Source organism: Andrena cerasifolii, chromosome 4 (genome assembly GCF_050908995.1).
Source record: "Andrena cerasifolii isolate SP2316 chromosome 4, iyAndCera1_principal, whole genome shotgun sequence".
Taxonomy (NCBI): Eukaryota; Metazoa; Arthropoda; class Insecta; order Hymenoptera; family Andrenidae; genus Andrena; species Andrena cerasifolii.
In genome coordinates, this window is record NC_135121.1 from 12,186,219 (window position 1) to 12,199,899 (window position 13,681).

The 13,681-nt window shown below is 47.1% G+C and overlaps 1 protein-coding gene across 3 annotated transcripts in view; it reads right to left on the bottom strand.

Moving 5' to 3' along the window:
* Positions 1-12,570, bottom strand: part of Calx (sodium/calcium exchanger 3) — a 120,614-nt gene extending 108,044 nt beyond the window's left edge. For all 3 annotated transcript variants that reach the window (XR_013085255.1, XR_013085254.1, XM_076811451.1), the window contains exons 1-2: positions 10,630-12,570; positions 2,073-2,345 (exon numbers count right to left, since the gene is read on the bottom strand). Coding sequence is in view for 1 of the 3 variants with exons in the window: in XM_076811451.1 (XP_076667566.1) it covers positions 2,073-2,345; positions 10,630-11,969 (1,613 nt within the window). In the remaining 2 variants the exon portion in view is untranslated. The remainder of the gene's footprint in view (positions 1-2,072; positions 2,346-10,629) is intronic.
* Positions 12,571-13,681: the final 1,111 nt, after the last annotated feature.

Consider the following 13,681-nt stretch of genomic DNA (forward strand, 5'->3'; position numbering starts at 1 on the left):
GAAGTAACCCCCGCGAGGGGGCTCCAGCTGATTGCCAGGCTTTTGTCAGCCGAGGATTCGTTGATCTTCGACTGCGTGAGAACTGCACAGATGCCAGCAGGCTCTGAATAGGTGCACAGAAAGTGTTCTCGAAAAATCGTGGCAACGCTGATGTTTCGCAGTGTCAGTTCGACCGTAAGTAAATCGTTGTGATTATTATTTTTTTATTATGGAAGACTTTAACATAAAAGTATATATGTAAGTTAGTTCTACGTTGAAAGAATACAAGGGACGCAATCGTCACGACGGTCGGGAACGAATAGAGAAGCTGGGGTAGGTGTCCCAATTACCGCCAGTGTCCCTATTAGGAGAAATGTGTCTAAAACGATCCCTCAGGGTAAAATGATCCCTGGCTGTTCTGCGGCTATTAGTGGTGCTATTTCGTAATATCGGTGTTCGAAAGTTCAGCCCGTACGTCGTCAAGTGAACGGCTTAGTGTGACAGATTTAATGACAATTCAACAGTAATTTAATGCGTGCTTGGTTACCGAATGTAATAATTTCACGTTATGTTCAACCACTGAATGTGAGTTGGATGTTTGGGGTCATATGATCCCTCTCGAGTAGGGTGGAATGACCCCAGGAATCCCAGGGGGTGCGCGAAAAAATTTGAGCCTGTGAAGCTGATCTCATTTTCTTGTGTTCGTTAGTTGATTTTAAGTGTTTCTACTCACCGATTATGTAGCAAAAATTATCTAAGATTTGATTTCTTTAAAAAAATTGTTTCAATTTATTATGGTCGCATATTTTGTGACTCAGTTCAATTTCTGTTTTTATTTAAATAAATCAGTGCTTTTTAAGGTTCGTCTTATTCATTATCTGTAGATATAAAATGATCCGAGGGGTTATTTTCCTAAGGATCCCTCGTAGGGATCGTTTTATACACATAGGTGTAGAAAATGATCCTTTAATATGCCTTCGCAAAAACGCGAATAAAAAATGTAATTGATCAGGCAGCTAAATTTAATCTAAGACAATAATCAGGTAGATAAACTAACTTGCAAAAATTACTTTACTTTTATTTAAACAACGTGCATTTTATTTTTTATATGACTTACGCCTTAAGAGGATCGTTTTAAACACATTACCCCTACTGCCACTGTATTTATTTTACTTAAAGAAGCCGTAATGTGTGAAGAATAATGTACAATAATAACATGAAGAAGAATAGTCCCGATTTAATAATAAAGTTTTTTGTATTCTTTATACGTTACGTTTTTATGAAGTGACAGTAACACTATCAGCAACTGGGACGTTTACCCCGCGTGAAACGAGGAGGCACGCATGCCGCACATTTGCGCAAAGCGCGCCAAACTTTAATCTCCGATATCTAGCACAAATCGTTAAGCAGATTGAAATATACATCGCTGTCCAAATATCGTAGCGTTTGAAATCTCATATCGTGACGTTTCGGCTATGATCATTTAGACTAAATCGACGAGATCCGGCTGACCGAGTAATAAGCAAGGCTTGGCTTCGATAAGCATCGGACCTTCGCTAGTACACGATAAATCGCGTGATTGCAGGCTACTGAGATCAGATCAGCCGGCGGAGTTCTAGAAACATTGAAAGGCGCGGGTGAACGTCGATTTAGACTACCACGGGCCGCGTGGCCACGGAGAGAATCCGATTAAGGCCAAGAATAAATTCCCATCCCCCTGAGCGGAGGGTATGGATCGGCCGTTGGAACGACGGGCCCCGGTATCGGGATCCTATAAGAACGGCAACGAGCACCTTGATAACCAGCCATCAACGATCGGGACCACGAATTACCTAATCTAAAGCTCTTTACGGGGGCGGTGTTAGTCGCTAAGAAACCAATTAAGGTCACCGATAAATCTCGGACGACCGCGGTCTTCGTTGCGCTGCAAATTCTCCGCTGGCTCGAGTTTCAGGCAGGGTGTGCTTTAAAGTAGGTGCGTGGGGTGCTCCGAACTCTGGCCACGCCGCGTCTTGAATATCAGAGTGCGGCGTGGATCTATTGGGAGCCGTAGATGCGCTTCGACTGGAGAACGGGAAGGAAAAGGTACTCACTCGGTCTGGTTGTCCTCGAAGGTGAGAGAGCCCTCGGTGTGCGTGTACTGCTTGCCAGGCTTAGCCGTCCCTTCGATGGTGCGATAAGGGATGACCACGCGTCCCCTGGCGCCGCTGTACCTCACCACTCCCAGAGCATACTGGCCCACGCTCTCCACCAGATCCACGTCCCGCTCGGGGAAGCCGAACACACCGCTGTGATCGTCGTCGAGGATCATCACCGTGGCTAGGCTGGGGGACACCAGCATGGCGGGCTGCGACGCGTTGCTCAGCCTGAAAGCATTTACATCTTGGTTGTTTTTTCTAATCGAACTTCTAGGTATTCTTCGAAGGAGGTGTTGGAAATCATTTGTCCAATCGATTGCTACATTGGCTTTCTAAATGAATTACATGCACCCTTACAGTTATTGAAATTGTGTTTAATATAATATGAAAATAAAAGAACGGTTGAAGGAACGGTGGTATTCGAGCCAAGATTGGTTGCTCACGATAACACCGAGCACCTTAACAAAAAAATGGCTCTAAGAAGAAATATTCAAAGTGTAATTAGTCTACTTATTTTTCTAGTAGGTGCACAGCACGAGGGTTGTTTAAATATGTAAAATATCTTTTGGGTTCCTCAGAGGTTGCAATCTTCTTTCTCAGTGACATTTGTGCATTCCTCAATGCTATCCTTACTTCAACTATATTACTTTATGCTTTTAAGGGGTGATTTCGGTTAGACGGGTTGAAAAAATCGATGATTTTTTAAAACAATTTTCGGAAGTACGTATCCTCAAGAATGTACTGTTAAATTTTCATGGAAAAATTCCCATTATTTTAGCTTCTACAGAGGCATTTCTGGGCTGTGCAGAAGCTCGGCCTCTATAGATGAAAGCATTGAAAGCATGTTTCTCGAAACGTTATTTGTCCACATCGCGAAGATAAAAATCAAGACCGCTTTCAAAAGCATTTGAAATGCAATAATTTTCTTACTATTATATTTTTAATTTACTGTAGGAGTGTCGTTTAATGAATAGAAAAAAGTTTTATTCCATTACTATAATTATTTTCGTCGCAATAAATTCCTGAAAATAACTGAATTTATCGGCGCGCTAACTGGAATGAGTCCTTAATTTATTTTATTTGATATCTCCTCGTTATTACCATCTTTCGTTTTTACTACCTTACGTCTAATTCTTTCTACCCTCCTCCTTATTTCAATCTACCTATTCTCCCCCATCCCTTATCCTCGCTCTTCTCTCCTCCCACTCCATCCAACTTTCCCTCGTTCCGCTGTCCTCCAAAATTCCCTTTATTCTCCCTCCTACCACACTCTAATACACGTTCCCACTTCAAGGATTCTTTAAATATTCACCCACGGATGAGCCTTTCGTGTTTCTCTTTCGGCCTCTCAGCGCGGCCCGACGTATGGACCTCTGGGGCTCGGATTCGAAAGTGGAATCGTGTTTACGTAACACAGTTTTCCCCTTTCGCGCTTAAAACTCGATCCTTGAGGCACCGATACGTAACCGAGAATCACCTTGCATGTTAAGGCGGCCACACACGCTCCGGCCGGCCCGATAAAGAATTTCTTAACACGCTGAAATGAATGAACCCGTAGAATAAATTAATAATAAATGAATAACAATGTTTAACTAAACTGTAGATTTCGTCACAATTTCTAATAGTACCATTTGACTTTTCCTTATAATCGAAAACTAAAAGTCTCCCCAACAAGCGATTTCAATCGCTCAAAGAGCATTAAATAAACTACTAAATAAAAAGTTTCCATTTTTTTTTATAACAATTAAATTGAAAAAAGTGAAAAAAAAACATTAAATGAAATGAAATAATTTTTTCCTTTTATATTTTTTGGCGCAAATTTCATTCCGATATCTTTTATAGTTTAAAAGTTATACGCGATTGTCGCTAACTTAACCACCCCTATCCCGACCACTGTGCAGCGTCCGGCCGGAGCGTGCGTGGCCACCTTTAAAAGCTAAACGCGTTACGAAGCTTCTGCGCGGCTGAGCAAATAGATTCGTAAGCTACTACAGAAGCTCCAAATGGCTCTCTGTTTCCGTTAATCCGCAATCGATGGACCGAAGCAATCGCGACAGCCGAACGCCACGCCGAATCCGTGTGATGAATATGCAAGATATTCCAGCGGGCTGGTAATGATTTTCTCCTCGACCCGCTTCGGCACACGGCGGATTCTTCGCCAAGTAATAATCGCGGGCGCGAAAGAAAGCGGCGCGGTATTAGCTTTCCCCCCTTATCAAGCCTCGTTTATCTCGCTGGGCCGTGGGCACGAACGCTCCTCGGTGGAAATAGAATCGCGGCGGATTCGTTCGCAGCGGAACGGAAAAAAGGTCCACTCGTATCGTTAGATCGCTGCTGATTATCGGGGAATTAAAATGGCCACGGTGGTCCCTCAGCAACGATTCCTTGAAACTTTCCCGCCTCGCGGCAGAAAGTTTCTTTCTTGCTCCTTTCCCTTCGGTTTTCACGCCGACCAACACCGGCGACTAGGGTCCGTCGAGACTTTAGAGACAGATTAGTCTTGGGTGAACTTTAGACTCCAAAGCACGGATGCCAAGTGCACGGGGAGCTTGCTTCTATGTTCTATAGTAATAGCTGAAGATCTTGATCGGTCAAGGGAAGGATTAATTTAGGCTTTCCGAGAGAAATCACGATCAGGGATTTTTATTCGTATAACGCCCAACTCTGGTCGCGATACGCCTCTAAGAGCTCTGCTAGAGACTCTAAGCTTGATTCATCCCGAGTGTTCTACAATATCCCGTCAAGGATCAGACAATCCCATCCGGTAGCTCTTTCCCTGCCGTCGTAAACGAGAGGCCAGTGCTGATGAAATTCAGCAAATCCACGTATTTCACTGGGAGCCGGCAGTCGAGGGAAACGGAGGGCTGACAATCTAGGAAGCGATTGCGCGGGATTACGGGCGGAAAAACGTGCAGCGTATCCAGCTGATGCGCGAGGAAAGTAAGAGCTATGTCGCGCGGCTATCTTCCCTTCCGAACAAGACTCGGACGCGTTTAAAATGCATGAGAAAAATAAGGAACGCGACCTGACGCCCGCTAGATTTTCACTCAACGAAACGCTGTAATTAGCATACAGTTTAATTACCCGAACAGATCTAGTGGAACGATAAAATTACCATAATTAAACGAGTTCGCAGGACGTTACAGATCTCAAGATACCAAGCGCATCCTCCGTTCTTTACAGTTCTCGAGGAAACTTTCAACGCTTTCCGAGAAAATCCAGATCCTTCTCTTATGTCCTTTCCTCTGCGCACGCCGAGCCAGGTCCAGTTAAAGGTGGATTCACGCGCTGTGAGATCGCTCATGGCTCGCCGATTCACGCGCCGTCTGACTCCACCTTAAGACCTATTGAGGCCCAAAGCGCTTGAAAGACTTCGAGGCCCCGTTGTACAGGGTGGTCACTTTCTTAGGCATTCCCGATAATTTGACTGAAAAGTGCTTCTAACAGAGGTTAGATTTTAAAATTCAGAAAATTTGTGTGCTGAAATCTCCCTTCTATCTCCTGATGCCCTAAGCGCGTGCTTATCTTCCTTATTGGTTAATCCAGCACTGCGCTGAGGCATTTAAATGAAAAGTCAGTCGAGTCCGCCAACATTCCCGCATCTCTCGAGGATCACCCACCTCCGAAATCGTCGCGGACGACTCGAGGCGCCTGGTAGCTATCGCGAGCCATGCTCGAGGGATCAAAAGAAGCGAAAAGGAGGGAAAGAAACCCAAGAATCGTCGGCGCGTCGGAGATAGTCCAGAAAGGAGCAATTTCGTCGCTCTTAATCCGAGTGGTTCGTACTTGTCTCGAGTGTCCCGGGAGTACCCGTCGGCGTATTCCAGTCCCCATCTTCTTTGCCGGTCCACGCTTCGTTAGATAGGCCCGAGCACTCGCGAGGAGAGACACGAGAGAGCCTGCCTCGCAATCTCGTCGGTGTATACCGTGGCCGCGTCGCGACGCTCGAAATTACGCCTCTAATCCCTTTCGATCGGTTCTCCAAAATGGCGGCCCGCTGTCCAGGGCCACGCGACCCCAGGTTCCCCATCGCTGGAGCCAGATCCTCCCTGCGAGGCAGAAACTCATCGTCCACGATTAATCGACCGTAATTGGCGTCCCGGCGTGCATCGGCGTCGATGGAGCCGCGAATAAATGGCGAGTCCCTTTTGTGCGTGCAGTTTACTCGGTAATGAAGTTGCGCGCGCCATCCGGCCCCGAGCTAATTGAAAGATGCGCTCACCGACGATTATCAATTTGCTCTCGCGCGCGGGTCGGATTAAACGCCGCGATCCAGCCCTCGCCGGCGTCTCGATTCCGGTGCGCTTCCTGTTTTCGTCTGGGCAACTGGGTCGCTCCCTGTTCCGCGAACCTCAACCCAGAGGACCGGGGCAAAGTGGCGCTTTAAGGCCTAGAGTGGGCGCGGAGCGATCTCGCGGCTAAATGTTCTAGTTATTGCTGAATCTTTAGTAGCCATTCCCACTCTAGCTGAGTATTTTAAGCGTAAAAAAGAAAACAGAAAATTCAGTAAATACGAAGACTAAAAGTGGAACCAAAATTGAAAATATGAATGTTGATTTATTTAAAAAATTCTTTTATTGTATTTTAGACTACTTAAATATATAAAAGCATAATAAGAAAAATATTCCGAAGGCAATAAATGTGCCTTTCTTTTCAATTTATGCCACTGTCTTTATATTTAAGTAGTCTAAAATACAATAAAAGAATTTTTTTTAAATAAATCAACATTCATGTTTTCAATTTTGGTTCTATTTTTAGTCTTCGTCTTTATTAAATTTTCTGTTTTATTTTAGGCTAAAATACTCAGCTAGAGTGGGAATGGCTACTAAAAATATATATATATATTAAGGGGTTATTATCCTATATATTAATAATTCCTATTACTAAAATTGTAATATTTCAAATTAAAAAGGAATTCTAAGGCAATGTCTCCCAACCTTTTTTTGAGTCGTGATCCCCTTTTATAATATTCAAATAACTTGTAACCCCCCCATATAAGATAAGGTAAATTTAATAAGGTGAAGAAAACATTAAAAATAGGTATTTCAGAATATAATTCTAACTTAATAATATTAAAAAAAAAAACATGGCGACCCACCAGAAAACACAACCCACCGGTTGGGAATCATTGCACTACTTAGGGTTAAATGCGAAATGAAAAATGAGGAGAGACATCAACTCCAATGATCACTTTTGCAATATTATTATTCAATGAATCGCCACTGATCCAGAGTAGATTTAAGATTCATCCGTGGAAGGTCCCACGCAGAAGTTACTTTACGCGAGCTTGCCTGGATCATGCATTCGTAGCACAGTTTTCCCAACTACCCCGCGTGAAATACTTGAAAAGAAGCGACGGACAGGATCGGCAGTACAACATAATTCGTCGGGCTTGTCTCGCTGTGCTCGTTGACAGAGGTATGCGCGCCGCGTTCGAGTGCACCCCCTCGATCTCGGCGCTCATTACACTCGATGATCGTTAAAACAATGCGCAGCGGCGCTTCTTCTTTTTGTTATTTATCTCCGCTCTGACCGGATATTGTTCTCCGACCTCGACCCAGTTCCATCGACAGCGAGAAACGCTTTTTTTTCAGGGTCCAATCTGCTTCGCGAGACAATGGAACGTTTCGTGGCACATTTTTTTTTCCCGCCCCCTCTCTTTCGCTCGCAACCCCCTGAACCGTCGCCGAGCGACGCGCTGCACGGTTTTTCAAGGTCCGACGATGTTTGACGGAACGACGAAACAACGCTTGCCCCATTGTCCCTTTTCTTCCTCCGCCTGTTCTCGTGTTTCCCCAGACGAACACGATACTGCTAGCTACTCCTCGCGCTCCTCTGCACGCCCGTCTGCCGCGGATTCAATCCTCGTCGGCGGACAATTGAAACGTTTTGTGTAGGGCTTTCTTGGGTCGGATATTATAGCGAGCTGCTATCGATCAGTGGGACAGGTTGCGTTCTTGTAATCACGAGACAATGCGATTTCTTTGGCGTAGGTCGAGGAGGAAGAGGCTTGGAGGTGGGAGTTGAAGGTAGGACTGAAGCGGAGAAAGGGAAGCAGCCCTAGTAGCATTTCTGGTTGGACCACAGTATCCCCAAGTTGGGAATTAGTTGGCCATCAAAATGCCGACAATAAATGCTACTAGCGAGAGTAGTAGAGCTATGACAAGTTCAAACCCAAATTTGAGTTTCAAGGTCAGGGCGAAATACAAATTTGGATTGAAACTCAAATTTCGGTTTGAACTGTCATAGCTCTACTAGTAAGGAGTGTGCGCTTTGTGTTAGGCCTGCTAGTGAACTCATCAGTAAGGATTTATATACCTATGTTTTTTTTTTAAAAAATCTAATGTATTTCTCTTACAACCAATTATTTATTTTAAAAGTACATATATTCAGAAAGTCTCAGTGATTTTGTTACAGAAAAATATTAAAAATAGAAAGAATAACAGCTAGGTATCGTCTCGGAAGTTATTTTTTTAAAGGCGCGGTGCGGTGAGCTTGATTTCTCTGAGCCCGATCATGGGAAATCGAAAGATCAAGAAGATTCTATTAATATTCGAGTTTATCCTGTTCCTGAACGAAGGATTTTTCAAAAAATTCGATGTCTTTTTTTCGACGTCTAAATTGTTTGTTTTTCATTGATTAAAATAAGAATTTTCATAAAAAAAGAAATAAAGGATATAATATGTTAATAGAATCTTCTTGATTTCGGATGATCTGGTTAGGAGAAATCGTACTCAGCGCTAAAAAAAAATAGTTTCCGCAAGAGTAGCAAGTTATTCGTTCATTTTTTAATATTTTTCTATAATAAAATTACTGGGAGCTGTTCATTATATGTACTTTTAAAATAAGGAATGAGTTGCAAGAAAAACACATTAGTTTTAACAAAATAAACTCCCTAAGATCACGTTCTTTTTGGCCTGCCAACTGGGCGTGACCTTATGGTCGACGCTCACTACGCCTCTCGGCTCATTTTATTATTCCTATGAAGCTAGTCTTATCCATTTTGACAATATGACAATTTGACTCACGCTACGCCTCGCCTAGGCGCGAACCCGATAGGCGGATCTCCTCGAGACTATTTTATGAGCGAGTGGATGCGATGCCAATATTCCTAAAACTGTCACTCCGGCTGCCAGTGAATTCTATAGGAATCGGTTATCGAGGTAGACCTTTCCGAAAGAGGGGAACCTTGTCCTTCCCGTCCACTCTTATCCACAAATTCCCTCACTTACTCCACGCTACGAATTCGATATTTACTCAAATTTAAACCCATTCTACCCACTTCGCCCCCAGCAGAAGAGTGTCAAAGAAATGTTTCTAAATTTGTCCCGAAACTAGTGATCCACGAGATCCAGGGAAACAGTCCCAAAGAACGCGACCGGTATTGGTATCGACTCGCGTGGGCAACCGATCGAAAAGGTCAGGCACGTGTCCGGCGCTCGCACCAAACTTTTCACAGCCCAGCGGACCAACTTCCCTTTCACCTTTCCCCGGCGGATTATCCGACCTTTAATGCGATTTCCAGCGCGATTCCTCCACCCTGCATAGCTATGATGCCCAGGGGCGTTCACGGGGTCGTTAAAGTTCCCGTGGTTATTGACCGTGGCCATAAAAGCTGGGTACACGTAGCTCTGCAGCTGCGAGCGCCCTTGATCCATTCCCCCGAATGTCTTTGGCGGTCGTTTAAGCAGCCTCTCGCTCCCAGAACGAGCAAGTGGCTCCCGTCTAATTGCGAAGGCTGAGGCTGCGCTCTCTCGCCAATCGCAGACGGATTTGGCGAACTTGGGGGATCTATGATAATGAAGCAAAGTGTCCTCGACAAGATGAACCCCTGGCCCTAGTCTCCGGAACAGTTACAAGATCTCGGTGCTCGCAGAGGGTCCGTCGAAAGGCGAGAGAACATTTATTTTGACGTCTGTTTTTGTCGAGCGAATGCTTGTCGTTTTCGACTAGTTTTCAGTCTCGTCGAGGTGGTCGCGACGTTTCAGTCGTTTGACCGTGCCCGTGAATATTCTGCACGGTGGCCTGGAATCGAGCTCGATTTCGGTGATCGCTGCTGGAAACGCCTGGATCGAAGTATCTACAACTAGCGTTCCTTCTCGAGAATTTCTCGAGAAATTTTATAATTGCTTATTTCTTATTTCCCGAGAAACTTAAGTCTAGGAAAAATATTGTAAATCTCATTTATTTTCGTAAATGAATGTATTACTAGTTAATCGCGGACGTGTAAACGCATCTACAGTTTATAATACATCTTATTAATAACATTAGAACCTATATGAATTCCAATAGAAAATCACATTTTAATTATTTTTCTTTTGTACTTCCTAACTGTTTGTTCTATGTTTGTGTGTACTTCTTATAACAAAGGGTTTAGCCCGTTCATATACTTAAAAAAATAATAATAATAATAATAATATAGGCGATGAACAATGCGTTGGTCATGAGAAGTCCTTTATTTAGTCCATTAGCGTTTGTCGAAGGGTGTAAACAAGGTAAAGACTGCTCTCACCTGATGTAGAAGTGCTCGTCCTCTTCGAACAGCTCGTCATCGATGACGGACAGCTGGATGGTCTTCCTGGTTTCGCCAGGGTCGAAGGTCAGAGTGCCCTTGGCGCTGATGTAGTCGGAGCCAGCCTCCGCGGAGCCGTCCTCCGTGCAATAGTCGACGGAGCAGGCCTTGTTGAGGTCACCGCCAGCCCTGGTCACTCCCACCTCGAAGGTGCCAACGTTCTCCATCACGGTGTAATGTCCAGGCTCGAAGAAGATTCTCATCGCGTTCACGTTCTCGATATCAATGCTCTCTGCCTCCTGCCTCTGCAGCTCGGCCTTCACCTCGCTCAGATCGCTCTGGGCCCTTTCGCTGATCTTCTTGCTGAGATTTCCCGCCCCGACCATCTTCCTGGTGGCCTGCACCCTGTAGAAGGCTCTGCTCTTCGGCCCCTTGCCGAGCACCTCCTCGTGGGCCATCACCTCGAGCTGCTCCAGAGGCAGGGTTGGGTACTTCTTCCTCAGCTCCCTCAGCGTGTTGATGTAATCTCTCCTCGTCTGCTCGAACTCCTTCGCCTCGGGCGTGTCGCCGTCCATCATTCTGTGGAAGTTGTCCTGCTGCGGCTTGATCTCGAGCTCGACGCCGCCGTCCGAGTCGCCGGCCTCCGCCTGCACGATCACACCGCGCTTGTTCATCCTGTAGCCTTTGTGCAGGTACTTGTAGATTAGGAGCCGGCGATCGGCTATGTACGCGGTCAGCACCGTCGCCGGGAAGAACGAGAAGGTTAGCACGCCCTCCCACACCTCGAGTACGCCGGGGCTCGACACCTCTAGGATCAAGTACAGCCAGACGTAAGCGAAGATGCTCCAGGTGGCGGTGACGAAGAACACCCTCAGGTGCTTGATCTTCCTCGTTTCACCGTTGGGTATCACGAACACGCACAGCGCGATGATGACGAAGAGGTTATAGGCAGCGGAGCCGACGATGGTCCCGGGGCCCAGCTCCCCGGCCTGGAAGTTCTTCGCCCAGATCTCGATGATCGACAGTAGGATCTCGGGCGCGCTGCTGCCCAGCGCCATCAGCGTCAGGTTCGCCACCGTCTCGTTCCACACTCTCACGATCACGATCTGCGGCTCCTTGCCCTGGCGGCGAACCACCAGCTCCTTCTCCTTCGACGTGATCACCTCGATCGCCGCCATGAACCGGTCGCTGATGATCGACACGCCGATGAACAGGTACAACAGCAGCAGGAAGTACACCAACCCGCGGAAAATCACGTCGGACAGATAGAGATTCTCCTCCGGGCGCCACACCGGGATCATCAGACCGGGCTCGCAGCGGGCCGAGTAGTTCCCCGACATCTTTCCCTCGCTTTTCGCCCTCGCGGTTATATACTCAATTACAATTACGACCGAGCCGAGCCGCTCTCAATTAGACGAGCAAAAAGGGACCACTTTGATTTCCCTCGGCGAGAAGTAAGAAGCTTGTCCCGGTTCGCGGAGGCAGCAACGACGCTCCGGACCACCCACCCGGCGATGGACAACTCGCGTACACCCGCGTGAACCCGCGTCTTTCTCCCGTCTCGACGCTCGGGGTCTCAGCAGCGTTCCTCCATCGGACGATCCAAGCCCCAGGGTTCTCTGTCCGTTGGGTGTCACACGCACACTGGCCGTAAAGCCTCCCTCGGAATTTCACACTCTCTCACCACGCACTTCACCCAACCAACCCCTGATTTCCTTGGCTCGCCTCTCCGCTCCCCTGCGCCCTGCGGGGTAGGCGACTCTATCGGCGATCGCGTAACGACCTGTTGTTAAGGGAGTCGCGCGTCTGTCACCCTGACGAGGCCTGCGGCATCGGCGGCACGCGGAACCGGCTACCGGGGGAACTTGCCGATAGCACCGCGACAGCGAGCTCCCATCACGAGCAGGACACCTCGAGCACGGGGCGACAGAACCGTACCGGGCCGTGTTCGAACGAACACTGAAAGAGGAGAGAGAGAAAGCGAGGAAGGAAGAGGAGAGCTGGGTGGGAGGCAGAGAGTCTCGAGCTGGCTAGACGCGGGAGACCTCGCCGCTCTGTCCTCCTCTGTCCTCCTCTGTCCACCGTGGCTGCGCCGATTCTACCCACCCCTGTCGCCTTCCCTACCCCCATTGACGCGATCCTTCTCCAGCTACGCTGCGACACCCTCGATTCATCTTTATCGGTCTCGTGCCACTTGGACAATCGCGATATCTCCCTTCTTCCTCCCTCGTTCGCGTGTCCCCTGTCCTCCTCCACCATCAGGGTCCTCCCTCTCGCTCGTCGAGCATCCCTGCCCGAGCGGGCGCATGCGTTCCCACCTATTCGTCCACCCTCTCTTCCTCCACCTCCGACCGACACCCACGCCACCCACCCGATCGTCAGGGGAGGCCACCCTCTCCCACCCCTCTATATCTCGCCTCTCGCCTCTCTGGTCAACCTAGGCCATACCTAACTGTATGGAACCGCGCTCTCGCCTAGCGTTAAGGTCTGCGCACACATATCCGTTCCGTATCAGTTCCGTGTCAGTTCCGTGGTCGTAAAAAGGTATCGGTCGTTAGTTTTGGAATGGAGCAGCGCACACTTGTCAGTTCCGTGAAATTCGACGGTCTCTCCGTACCCGTCAGTTCCGGGCCGTGGGAATCAGTGTTAAAAAAATATCGTTTGCGTGCTTTACAATCGAGCAGCGCACACTTGTCCGTGTCAGGGCTGTCAGCAGATGTCAGTGTAGAACCCCTATATCCGTTCGGTGAAACTAAAATTTGGTTGCCAACGATATTTGGGCATTTGGACTGACGGAGTCCTGAAATCACGGAAAGGTGAAAGGGACGACCTTTTTTTATGATCGTGAAAGGTTCTCGGGTCGAAGCTCTCGCACCACGCGCTTCGGGGGTCCTACACCCTAGAGTCATAAAGACAAGGACAGCAATAGGCCACTCAGTAATGAAAATGGGAATTTCTATAATTAATAGTAGGTCTCCATAAAAATACCACCAATGGATTGCTGGAGTTTTTGCAATGAAAATTATACCAAACATGATATAATTCTGATCGT